The sequence below is a fragment of the Protomyctophum parallelum genome, assembly GCF_964188405.1.
Source record: "Protomyctophum parallelum genome assembly, chromosome: 2".
NCBI lineage: Eukaryota > Metazoa > Chordata > Actinopteri > Myctophiformes > Myctophidae > Protomyctophum > Protomyctophum parallelum.
In genome coordinates, this window is record NC_139699.1 from 35,451,271 (window position 1) to 35,465,269 (window position 13,999).

Here is a 13,999-nt window from a genome sequence, read left to right on the forward strand (position 1 = left end):
CCCTCACAAAAACATGCCGTAATCCTGGTCTCTAAAACTACCTCCCCCTGGCCAGCCGGGGCGCATGATGGAGGGGAAAGGAACTCGTCGGAATAACGTGTCCCTTCCACGCGCAACGTCCGTCTGGGGAAATTCCCCTCTGTCAGGTGAAAAGAAGCAGCTTGGACTCCTCATGCATAGTCCGCTGCCCCCCCAGGTTGGCAGAGGAAGTGTAGCGCCCAGGATTACATTAGATAATTGGCACTGGGTGAAAAGAAAACTGGGTTACAAAATCGTGGGATAAAAATTTAGATTAAAAAAAAAAAAAAAAAGAATAAGAATGATAAGAATTAGAAAGAAGAAAAACTAAAAAAAGAAAAATTGTTCGGCCCCCCAAAAAATGTTTATTGTCATAATTTGTCAACTTGACTGTTGACTTTGTTAAAGGTCTTTAAATAAATACGTTTTGAAACGCCTATGGAAAAATGAATGGGAAATTGTCTTCCGGTGCCCTCGCAGGGGGCGGGACCTCGCAGCGCTCTATTGTTATCATAGTCATCGGAAACCCTTTGCCACTTTGAATCCTACCAGAATTTAATTTAAACTAAGTTGTACAAAGGGGTCGCTTGTTAAAAAATGCTGATCTACAAGCTCACAATGTGTCACCTCCACTGTCGTGATGGAATTAGATATAATTTAGCCTAATTTCTGTCTACAGAAAACACTAGCTTGTTCTTGAAGTCACTTTGACCTTGAAGTCATCAAGGACAGCTTAAGAACTTGAACCCTATGTACTTAATTGACTGGATTCCCCCAGGCCTCTATACAATACTTCATTCTACACAAAATCCTTGGTGTAGAATTCTGTTTTCCTAACCTATTCATCCATGAGAGCTAATTGATGTCCAAGGCCCATATGCTGTATTCATGGAGAGCAGTAAAATCTTAGTTGAGTAGCACTCTAATATGCTATTAGTCACATGATAGCTCATAGCCATAGACTGGGGGATAAATAAATGCCACATCTTCAGACAAATGTCCAAATACTAATAATGAATGCTTCCTTACAGTATGTTTATATAATATATTCATAGTCATGCAAGCCAATTTTAAATGCATTTGTTAATTAAGCAAAAATCTAACATCATTTCATTAGGCTGCACTGCAAAGCACAGCAATTAGAAGGGAATGTGCAGAGCTGTGCTGAGTTGTGTTGATATGCTGAATGCGTTAACAAGGCAGCTGGTATAAGGGCTTAGTGCTAAGCTGTTTCCTGTAGCAGTGCCAGTACACCACCCACATGCCACACCATGCCAAGTGATGTGTACCAGGCAGCACTCCCGCCCGCACAACAACTGTCGGCTTTTCTTTCCTGCATATTTCGCCTCACCCCCGCGCTGACCCTACCATTGGTGGGCAAAGTACACAACCACTGTGATTTTCAGTACTATCCGTTTTTGATACTCCTGGTCAAATATTACTCTATGACAAGTGAGCATTGCTATTGTTATTTGTACTTGAGTCAACGTACTTGAGTACTAATAAAGTATTCAAAATACAAATTACAAAGAACATTTCATTTTTTTATATCAAATCATTGCTGATCATTTAGACATTTTCCTATAAAATTATAAGATTTTCCAGAAATGTAAAAAAATATATCAATCAAGAACTAACACCTATAGGGCGACTCAATAGCCACACACTCAATAGCCACACACATTGAAGTTCAATGGAGAATTGGCGCCTTGCTCTATTCGGTTCCTCAAGCAAGCTATATAATAGAAAAATATCAGATCTACATTACAGTACAGTATGTTCACAATGTGTCGCATCACAACATATTAGGAAGCCTAATTATACAGTACTGAACATGCTTAAAGAAACATTCCACCCATTTTCACCCTTTATATAATTGGTCCTCAGCTCCTCACTAATGCTTATTACAAGAGGGCACCATTTCCAACTACTCAGTGACTGTGAGTACAAGTTCAGAAACCTGTGTACAGTTCAGAAAGCTGCCTACCAATGACATCATTGGTAGATATTCAAAGCTAATGGAAACTACAGCCTTTCTCTTCCCATACAGTTGGCATGCTGAAATAGACTTACTGTATGACTTATGATGTCATCGGTAGACACATTTTCGAGCAATCCACAGTCCACCTGTGAGACAAAGAGCAAGTAGACAGAAATGTTACCATCGTCCCATATGGAGATGATATTGAAAAAAGGAGCCTTTCATTTTATGGGAAAAAACCAGATCTACAAACTCGAGCTTGTAGATTGGCTATTGTCAATGCGGAGGCCAACACCATGCGGAAGTGGAAGATGTGGAAGATACCAAAGCCTGCATGCTTTGGTATCCTCCACATTTTATACTAAAAGATCAGTGGTTCTTAAACCTTTTCATGTCAAGGACCCCCAAATTAATATGAATTTGGCCGCAGACCCCTATCTGAAAATATATTGTGCCAAGGAGGACCCAGTGCCAGTTTAAACAAATCGAAAGATTTTCCACATTTTGTTCAAGATTTCTTTGTTTGGCCCAGGCCGTAGCGTAACGGTCTGGGCACCGGACTGGTGATCCAGTCGCGGTGTGCCGCGGGTTCGACTCCCGGACCCGACACGGCCTTTACCGCATGTCATCCCCCCATCTCTCTCCCGTTTCCTGTCAGCCTACTTTCTATCCCTTAAAAAATCAATAAAGGCGTAAGCCGCAAAAAAATATCTTAAAAAAAAAAAAAAAAAGATTTCTTTTTTTTTAATGGCAGATCTACACTCTCACAACTCAGACCCCACTTTGAGAACCACTGATGTATGGTATAATTTAACCATCTACAGTACAGACGTGGTTTTTACTTACCATCATTAATTGCATGCAGAAGAGAGTTGCCTGGTGCAGCCGCAGCTCACTAACCCGCCATGCGCTTTTGCCGTTTGTGTTTGTGTTCTTGCAGAACTCGGAAGGAGACGCTCAGACCCTGACTGAGGTGGACCTGTTCATCTCCACCCAGAGGATCAAAGTTCTCAATGCAGACTCACAGGTGAGAGCCAGTAAAGGATCAAATTAGGTCCACAGGCAGAGCCTGACCAGAGCCTTTTGTCGTGTTTCTGGACAACGGTGTATACCACCGACTCACTGTTATTAGTACTGCCCATTTGATGTACAGTAGTGTAGTGTATGGTAATGTATCAATGCACAACAGAGATGTTACCGTTTTTAAAATCCCTACATTACTTTAATACTAAGTAATAATTATAGTATGTGATTTTGTTTGATGTGACCACAGGAGACAATGATGGACAATGCACTCCGTACTATCTCCTACATTGCTGATATTGGTAACATTGTGGTTCTGATGGCGAGACGCCGAATGCCACGCACAGCCTCCCAGGACTGTATTGAAACCACACCCGGAGCACCCGAGGCCAAGAAGCAATACAAGATGATCTGCCACGTCTTTGAGTCAGAGGATGTAAGTGTGATTCATTCAAAAAATATATGGTTTTGAAATGTACTGGTTGCCTTAGTTTAGAGGCACAGTACAAGAAGTTGAATTCTAGTATTATTATACATTTTACTATTACTCTGAGTCTACCCTGTGTTAGAGGATTTGTAGTGGGTGAGAGGTTATATATTTTACGTGTGATAGTTTTATCTGAAGAAGAGCCTGGAGACTACAAACCTCACCACCATGTGTAAATAAATCTGTAAGAGGTTTGCAGTGTGCAGCAGGCTCATATCTGTCGGCCCAACACCTGGACTTTAGTTTGGATGCAGCAGTGGAAGAAATACTCAGTAAAAGTAGAAAGGTATTGCTATCATAATTATATGTACAAATTATAAGTACAAAAGAAAATCTACAAGATGCAATGCATTGTGAGCTATTGACTATTTTAGCCAATAAAATAGTTAATTTGGTCAGCAAGTAACTCCTAGCTCATCAATCAACACTGTCACTTTCACACTGGATAATAGTTAGAACTGACAATTGTTAATTTATCCATTTGTACACGCTACAGTATGTGTTACATTAACATAGGAGGACTTTACTACAAAGACTAATGTGGTGTGGTCAGCATTTTGGAAACTGTGCCAGCCAGGCAGTACGATCTGCTAGCTCCGAGCTTGTTGATCTTGCTTAATACTTATGATTCTGCCAGAGTTTAAGGCGCTAGAGTGCCAACAGTGTTGTTTTTGGCAGAACATTATGATTTTAGTTTTAGTCATAGTCTTTTGAGTCACCTGGAATGTTTTAGACTGTTAGGTCTCTCTCTCTCTCTCCCTCCCTCTCCCTTTCTCTCTCTATACGCACGCAGCCACACACTGTTCCTTTGGGCATGGAGGCACAGCGCTGAGCGCACTGAGAACAGACAGCAGCGCAAAAATGTTTACAAGTTTATCGAGATGAAAGTCCCTACTCCCCAGTCCCCACACAGTGACAGCACTCCATGTTTACGCACAGACAGAATATTCTGTAGCCTCATTCGACCACGTCTATCCACAGTAATGGGACATCTTTGCGCTCCGTAAAATATATGCCTTCTCCCTTCTCCATCTCCAACTGTGTTTAGCTCCTCACCCGCCACATTGTTTGCTTCATTTCCTTTATTTGCTGCGGATTGCATTCACACCTGCACCGAATCGTAATCAAGTGCGAATGGAAGCGAAGTGAAACCCCCGTTTTTGGTCGGAGTAGAATGCGGTTCTTTGCATTTCTGTGCATTAGGATTCGAATGATGCTTCACACCTGCCAAACGAAGCACACTTTCTGACAATGTGCAGCAGGATTCGTTTTAATCACAGTAAAGTGTAAAATGACTAATACTGGATCTCTTGTCCACTAGTCCCTTCCTAACATTTTAGTCTACTTTTTATATTTAGTCTTAGTTTTAGTCATCATAGCTTAGTTTTTATTTAGTTTCCATTTAGTATTCGTCAGTGGAAAAAGGTAGTCGACGAACATTTTTAGTTTTAGTTTTAGTCGACGAAAACAACAGTGAGTGCCAAGCAGATGGGCAGATTTTACTCTGAAAAGCCCCGCCTTCCATTTCCCCCCAAAACCTGGAGGTATAATGTTCCATTACTACCTTGCGCTACCTCGTCTGATCTCTCTTTAGAAGCCTTAATATTCCAAACGAGAAGCTTGGATAAGAACATTGCCGTTCATTACAGCGATCCTGTTTTATATAATTAAAAAGGACCTAAAGACGCCTATACACATCCTTAGCATCCCGCAGTTTTTATTGAGTGGATCTATACATATTTTTAGCACAAAAGGTGTTAATGATGCCCTTGCTAATTAGCTACAGTGTATCAGGTTTTAAATGCCAGTGAGTATAATAGTCACTGTTGCAACCATTTTTTTTTTCATGTCAGGATAATCATAATTTTTTATTGCTATGGCATTTCATCTGCTGTTTACTGTCGTATGCTTTTTTTCTGTACAGGCTGAATATATTATTTCATAACTTGGTCAAGGTATTGTATTGTCTTGTATGGTGTTCTGTGAATCCTGTGACTATCTACTCCATATGTTCTAATAATAGGAAAGTAACCCTTAGCACTTTCCGCATGTGAAGTCTCATTATACTCATCACTTTGAGATACAACTACAGTATGACAGCTGGTGATCATTGTAAATTTAAAACAAACTGGCACTGGACTACTTGGAATGATTTGTGCGGGTCCGACCGACTCAAGCACACACTGCACGCCATGTGGTGGGCTGGAACGTGTGTGTCGAATTTGAAGTCGGTGGAGCGAACGGTTCTCGAGTTACGTGGATGACAGACATACAGTGCTGAGACATGGCGCATTTATAGATAGACGTGTGTTTTACGGATCATCTTTTCAGTAGGCTATGAGCAGAATTCATGGCAGCAACCTGTAATGGAGATGAAAGCAAATAGCATTTGAGCACGAAAATCTGTTTATATTTTGTTGTTTGTATTGATCCTGACGTTTTTGACAAGTGAATCAATGCCACAATTTTGTTTTTGCTACCATATAATTATTTCACATAATATCATTATAGGTGTGCATCATTCTCAATGAAGAGAGGCCAAAGTAGATCTGACACTGAATTACAATTACAATTTAGGCCTTTAGCAGACTCTTTTAATCCAGAGCTACTTACAGTAAGCATGAACAACAGAAGGTAATACACAATCAAATGCATAGAAATAGTCATCCAGGATCATAAGCAAACCAAGAACATAATCATTCATCTTCAGTATTATATCCGTACATTGAAACTATAAACACAGATCAATAATGACCTGGCATCTGTCTACATCTAAATGACATTATTTTAGCCTTTGCATACGCTTGCAAGGTCGTCAAGGCTAAGGCAAGTGCTACAGGCTAAAGAGTCTGAGATGTGTGGAGTGTTGTCCCGGATGTTTTAGTGAAGGTTCTGCCAGCTTCCCTGTGTTAGCTGATCTGAGCGAGCGGGGTGTTGTAGGGTTGGATCAGTCTTTGAAGATATGAGGGTGCCATACATTTGGTTGCTTTGTAGGCCAACATCAGTGTTTTGTACTCTGTGCGAGTAGTAACCAGGAGCTAATGAAGGGAGTGGAAACCACATTTTCTCCTCTCAGATATGTGAAGATTTGCGTTGAGCATGCTGCATTCTGGATCAATTGGAGAGGCTTAAAGGACAACTTTAGTTTTTTTCAACCAAGGTTCATGTTTTAGGTTGTTATTAGAAACTAAAAGGTGAGTGTTCATTTTCTTTCATTTGCTGCTTTCTTTCGTTTTAGGGATTTTAGCTCTTTTTGACAGGGGGGCGGGGGCATTCAAGCATGGGGCTAAATATGTATTTTTTTACCAAATTTGATGGTGATTTATTTATTTATTATTTACTATAGTCCTAATAAACCCCAGGAAATTACATCTGGCCACAGAAGATCACATGATCGTACTGAATGTGAAGGTATAGCCTACTGGGGGGAGGCTTATACTACTGTGTGTATAGGCTCAATATGTCAGTTTGTCACATTCAATAGATCCTGTGATCTTTTGTGGCCAGATGTAATTTCTTGGGGTTATTTATAGTAAATAATAAAATAATAAATCGCCATAATATTTTGTAAAAAAATACATATTTAGCCCCATGCCCCAAAACGAAAGAAAGCAGCAAATGAAAGAAAATTAACACTCACATTTTAGTTTCTTAAATAACAACCTAAAACATGAACCTTGGTTAAAAAAAACTAAAGTTGTCCTTTAAGTGCACATGCTGGGAGGCCAGTGAGGAGAGAGTTACAATAGTCAAGTTTTATTATGACGTCTGGATAAGGAACTGGGCTGACACCTGGGTGAGGATTGAGGAACCTGGGTGACTTGACCGCTGTTGCTGTGCTGTGTGAACACACATTATTACAAACGTTCTTGCATTTTTTATTTCAACATCTTGTACCTCAGTGTTCATAGAACTCTGAAAGAGTAAACAACATGTACACTTTAACACAATCAGTGCTGGGATTTCTTTTAAAATAGCAGCTTGGGGTGCCGCGCAGATATGACAGCTTTTACTCTGAAAGTCCCCCCTTCCGTTCCGTAGAAAAACCGGAAGAAATAATGTTGCTTGCTTACCTCGCTATGATTACTATAAAGTCGCTCGATAATCCCTCACGTTCATATTTTAAATGAGAGGCATGTTGAAGTCAGAAATTAAGAGCTTAGTATATCCATCTGGTCAAAACCAGAGCTCTTAGATTAGGAGATACAAGCCTTTCTTTCTGAGCGGTAAACAGGGAAGTGAACGGCAGACAAAACAAAAAAGAAAAAAAATCAGAATCTTTTTCTTTCGTTTTATATTAATGAAAATGCGCTAGGACGTGTGTACACGTCCTCGCAATCCATTGGTTGGATTAGCTAGGACGGCTCCACACGTCCTACGCCGGTCTAAATGGGTTAAGAATGAGCTTTACACTAACGATTTTACTGTGCTTTTTCTTGTATTGCTCCCAGGCCCAGCTCATTGCTCAGTCCATTGGTCAGGCATTCAGCGTTGCTTACCAGGAGTTCCTGAGAGCCAATGGCATTAACCCTGAGGACCTGAGCCAGAAAGAATACAGTGACATAATCAACACCCAAGAGATGTACAATGATGACCTCATTCACTTCTCCAACTCTGAAAATTGCAAAGAGGTTTGTTGGAATCTGATGCTTTGCCATGTGTCGATCAGCATGTTCAGGTTTCTGTATTTATTCATGTCATTGTAGTACCAGTTTAGTTTGCTACAGTACCACTACCATACCCATACAATAGCTGTGAACTGAATAAACAGATGAAATGGCAGATGGTACACTGTGCTCAGAGCATTAACTGTGGCTATTTCTTAGCTAACCTGCACTGGGAATGTCTGAGGGTGCGTGTTCAAAGTAGAGATGAGCATACAGTCTCTTTGCTCTTCTGAGACGGTTTCCCCAGGAACAATTTACAATTTACAATTTAGGCATTTAGCAGACGCTCTTAATCCAGAGCGACTTACATTTAAGCAAGAACAAAATCATGGGAATACATCACATAAAAGCATTTATCATGAAACATGCGTAAGCTAAGAAGGTAACAGCGGAATATCTATATGATGAAACTATACATACACTATACATAATAAACTATACATATTCACTACTATGCTATACATATGTACTATGGCGTGCTATGACTATATACAATACAATTATAGTGCTGTCTACATAACATGCTATAAGTCTGTGTCAAATGCTATCTAAGCCAACATAAATGCTATCTAAGGGGTTAGGGTAAGTGCTATGGGCCATGATGGAGTCTGAAAAGGAACGGTGCCAACCCAGCTGCCCTCCTATTCCCCCATCTTTCCTTTTTGAGGTTCCTACTTTCATGCGGTTGCTTCCTTCCAGCTCGCTGTTTCTTTGATTAGAAAATCCTGTCTTTCTCTCATTCCTCTCTCTTATATCTCAATGACCGTGTTTAATGTATTTATAACTAACTTGATAAATGCCCCATGTTGAACTGTCATCATATACAGGTAATAGTACAAAAGTAGAGAAAATACCCAATTCTACTAAAATACAGAAGTTTCCTATAATGACATGCCAGGTGGAAAGGGCCTGTCTGTGGGTTTCATAAATATGTAACAAATTAAAACAATTAGCAAGAGCTTGTGACTAAATAATAGCTACATTGGATCCATTGGAATACAGTTTATTTTGTTCCCCCCCATTTCATAAAAAGGAACAGTTTTGGTTTCCACCCGACAGCAATGTGTTGTAAAACTGACCACTAATTTATACTTAGTTGCACACTGGTGTTGTCTGCCATAAATAGCAGATATACAAGCTTGCAAGTTGCAATGCATCACTTTCGTGACACATTGCAAACTTGTAAATCTGCTATTTACTGAGTGCAATCTAAGTAAAAATCAGTCTTTATATGATAATCTGCCCCCCCTCCTGTGTCCTCTACAGCTGCAGCTGGAGAAGGGTAAAGGGGAGATTCTAGGCGTGGTGATTGTAGAGTCTGGCTGGGGCTCCATTCTGCCCACAGTCATCTTAGCCAACATGATGAACGGTGGGCCTGCGGCACGCTCTGGGAAACTGAGCATCGGAGACCAAATCATGTCAATCAACAACACAAGCCTAGTGGGGCTGCCACTCGCCACCTGTCAGGGAATCATCAAGGTAGGGAAAACATATATGACAGAATATTAACAATAATGTCTTATTAAAGAATTTTAAAGAGTTAGATTAATAATTAAGACAATATTTAGACATTTAGAGGTTTAGGGTTGGAGTTCGGGACAGTGTCACACAACGAAAATAACTGATCTACAAGCTCACAACGCCTTGCAGCATAAAACATCACTTTTTGTCAGGTGAAACCGGACTTACAACAGGCCCGTTTTTATTAGTGACCTGGTCATGATCGACTGCCCCCTAAACCAATGGTATAATCTGAAACGCCGCCTAAGCCAATGGGAGTCTGCACCACTCGTGTAGCCAATCACGTAGTAGCGACCTAGTCATGATTGGAAGTCTGGCAACACCGCACCGCAGCCACTCTAGACCGCAGCTCGAAGTGACAACAGCTGCTAATGTTATGAGCTACAGTAACTGCATGGACAGCAGGAAAGCCACAACATACAAAACACAGTGATTGAACCACGAACAGAAGAAATTATAAGAACAGAGACAGTGCTTATTTCACTTGACAAATATGACTATGTCATAATTTCTTGTTTTTTTTGCTGCAGGGTTAGGTTTAAAAAATGATATTTATATATTTTTAAATGGAATTCATAAACCAGTATAATATTAGTAATATAAATGTGTGTGTGTGTGTGTGTGTGTGTGTGCGTGCGTGCTAAAGGGCTTGAAGAACCAGGTTCATGTCAAACTGAACATCGTCAGCTGCCCACCTGTCACAACTGTCCTTATCAAGAGGCCAGATCTAAAGTATCAGCTGGGCTTTAGTGTCCAGAATGGCATTGTAAGTACAGAGATATTTGATTAATCAAGAGTGTATTTCTTTTTGAGTGGTGCTAGCCACTCCTATAGACAGCTATGTGTGTCCCTGGCTGGCTGTGTCTGTCTTTGTGTCTGTCTGTCTGTCTGTCTGTCTGTCCGAGTACGGAAATAGCGTCTGTTGACTACCAAGTGTCACCGCTAAATGTTGTCCCCGCCCATCTCAAGTTTTGCCATTGATGATGAACGGAGAAATGACGGCAGAATCATGCTAAATATGACATTGAAGGGAAAATGTATCATGTGTAAACGAGCAAATCTGCTAACCAATCACAGGCAACAGGCCTTCTGATTGGCCAATGGCCAGTATGAGATGATGCATGATGATGTATGATGATGAGAGATTCCGCTAAATATGACGTAAATTAAATCAAAACATTAAACGCCATTGATATTGAAGGGAAACATTACATTTAATAATTATGATAAATAAATATAAATATATTGAATGTTTTTTTTTTAAACATTGTATTTAAAAATGATAAGAGCACCCGTCATTTCACACAGGTGTGATTTTTGAGGGGCACTAGCCCCTCCTATACACCGGTTTAATGTCTTTTGTAAATATCATTGACAATGAAGGGAAGATTACGTCATAATGTGCCTCATTACGTCATGTCTCTTTATTTTTAATGGCGTTTAATGTTTGTGTTGGCACCGTTTGTTTTACATCACCATTACATCACCTAATCAACATGAGTTAGACTTTAATATAATTACTTCATCAAAATCATGTTAGCAGCAGTAAGGTGATCAATTACCCTTTGGCTCAGGGAATATTTATTCAACCAACAGGCCCTGGTAAAAACCTTTATCTTTAACCTGGGTTATAGTTTATCAATTTGTTCTTTTCAACACAATTATACAGTTTCATGGACTCAGGTTGACTCCACAGTTTCCATTGTCATCACCTAGTCATGACATAGAGATGACTCAAAGATTTCAGTCATTTTTAACAAACATTACAATTCAGGCATTTAGCAGACACTTAATTAGTGCAATTTACAGTACGCAAGAACAACACTTGGCAATACATCAAATTGAAATAGTCATCAAGGATCATAAGCAAGCTAAGAACCTAACATCTCGTTAAGCCAGTCATATACTATGAGTATACACTATAGAGTTCTATGTCTACATAGTATGCTATCTAAATTAAATAAGAGTGTTATGTCTGTGTGGAGTTTGCATGTTCTCCCCGTGTCCCCTAGGCCCTAGAGTAGGTACCTTCACAAAAACATGCAGTAATCCTGGTCCCTAAACTACCTCCCCCTGGCCAGCCGGGGCACCTGATGGAGGGGATAGGAACTGGTCGGAATAACGTGTTCCTTCCACACGCTATGTCTGGCCGGGGAAACTCTCCCCTGGCAGGTGAAAAGAAGCAGCTTGGACTCCTCATGCATAGAAGGAAGCATGAGGTCAGTCAGCTGCGCCCCAGGTTGGTAGAGGAAGTGTAGCGCTCAGGATTACTGGTGAAAAAATGGGTTGCAAAATCGTGGGATAATCTTTTTTTAATAGTGCTAAACTGTATGTCTACATTATGCTATCTAAATTACAGAAGTTTAGCCTTTGCGTACCCCTGTAAGAGGGTTAAGATGGAATGGGTCAAACTAGCAATAGAATAAATGTTCTATTGCTTAAATTGAAAATTGATGTTCAGAAGCATCTTCCATTAAACCATAATGATCTCGGATATTTCATAAAAGCAATGGTTAGAGCCTTCAATCTGCCATTTCTGGTTGGCTGTATGTAGAACAGCAAGAATAATTCTACACAATGTGCCATTTTATTAGGAAATACATCACTAGTGGGGGCTACTTTCATGCTGTTTCACAAATCATAGATTAGATGAACAAAGACTTTCAGTCGTGAGATTTGTTTTTCCTTGAATACCTGTGATTCTATTAATGGCATTTACTGTGCATATTACTCTGGTCTCCTTGAGAAAAGCTGTGATCTGAGGTCTGTTGTCTTCACCCCACAGATTTGTAGCCTGATGCGTGGGGGCATCGCAGAGCGAGGAGGGGTCCGTGTGGGCCATCGAATCATAGAGATAAATGGCCAGAGTGTGGTGGCCACAGCACACGAGAAGATAGTCCAGGCTCTCTCTAACTCTGTTGGCGAGGTTAGTCAACACATGCATGTGAACATACATTCGCACATCACACATGCACGCACACACCCATGCACACACGCATAAATACACACACATGTACGCACGCACACGCACATGTACACACACACACACACACACACACACACACACACACACACACACACACACACACACACACACACACACACACACACACACACACACACAGATGGGAAATGGTTATTTTTCTGAGATTCCAATGTAATATCTTTCATCTCCAGATTCACATGAAGACTATGCCAGCAGCCATGTTCAGACTCCTAACAGGACAGGAGACGCCTATGTACATATAAACGACAGACAGGGACCATTCTACATGCTGTCGCTGTGATTGGTTACCGTAGTCATAAAAGGCAAAAGAAAAGCTGACCAATGACTGAAAGGGATGGCTTCTCTCTTTGCCCAGAAAGACTTTTCTCTTTCCCCCCCACTCCTCTACTGATGACTTAATACAGCGGTTCTCAAAGTGGGGTCCGGGGGAGTTCCAGGGGGTCCCCAGCAAAATGTGTTAATATAGCATTAAAATCAGCATAACCACTTAAACTCAAGTTCATTCTCTGGCTATTCGAAAACGGACGATCTACACGCTCATAATGTGTCACAATCTCGACACGTGAGCTTGTATATTGCTATTTTCGAAACATTTTGATTGGTAAGGAATAACTTAGTAACTTTGAACATTGTTTTCATCTTATTGAGATCCCTGGCACAAACTCTTTTCAAACGGGGGCTAAAAATGCATTAATTTGAGAACCACTGACTTAATGTTTGTCATCTTCCTTGTGCTTAAAATGCAATGCCAATTCCATTGGCCCCTGGGACGCTTTGTTCATCTCACCAGCTAAAGAGTGTGATATTGTTTATGCTATTTATTTGTCTTTTGTGTTTGTGGTCTTGTGTATTCAGTGAGATGGCCAGAACTGAGTGAATGCATCACAATTTATTTTTTATATTCATATCATGTAATACGGTACTTCATACGTGTTTTCATTTTCTTTTGTTATTTATTTCTTGTATAAATACATACGTATTTTGCTAATATAGGGATTGAAGGAACCCGGAAAAGGGCCATGCGGTTGCTTTGTACATATTTCATAAAACTTCCTGTTGGTTTGAAAGCAGACAGCAGCAGTGACCAAGACACAGTTTAATGCCTGTTAGTACAGTATAGTTAGTTGACCATGAAAAGGGAGTCTTTGGGAATTACTTTGCTGTTTGATATGTCTGGTTTAAGTATGTTAAGTTGATGGTCTTGTGTGTCTGGGAACCAAACCAATGCTTGTAGTAGTTTTATGGAAGAAAATGCCATATCTTTCTGATTTACGTCATCAAACGGCAATACAGGA

At 40.3% G+C, this 13,999-nt stretch overlaps 1 protein-coding gene across 1 annotated transcript in view; it reads left to right on the forward strand.

Moving 5' to 3' along the window:
• apba2b (amyloid beta (A4) precursor protein-binding, family A, member 2b) overlaps positions 1 to 13,245 on the forward strand; it is a gene marked incomplete at its 5' end in the record, with an annotated part of 28,224 nt that extends 14,979 nt beyond the window's left edge. Inside the window, 7 exons of the mRNA XM_083759282.1 lie at positions 2,940 to 3,026; positions 3,273 to 3,458; positions 7,961 to 8,140; positions 9,443 to 9,655; positions 10,344 to 10,463; positions 12,483 to 12,623; positions 12,875 to 13,245. Of these exons, the coding sequence (XP_083615408.1) occupies positions 2,940 to 3,026; positions 3,273 to 3,458; positions 7,961 to 8,140; positions 9,443 to 9,655; positions 10,344 to 10,463; positions 12,483 to 12,623; positions 12,875 to 12,946 (999 nt within the window). The 3' untranslated portion in view covers positions 12,947 to 13,245. The remainder of the gene's footprint in view (positions 1 to 2,939; positions 3,027 to 3,272; positions 3,459 to 7,960; positions 8,141 to 9,442; positions 9,656 to 10,343; positions 10,464 to 12,482; positions 12,624 to 12,874) is intronic.
• Between the last annotated feature and the right edge of the window lie 754 nt (positions 13,246 to 13,999).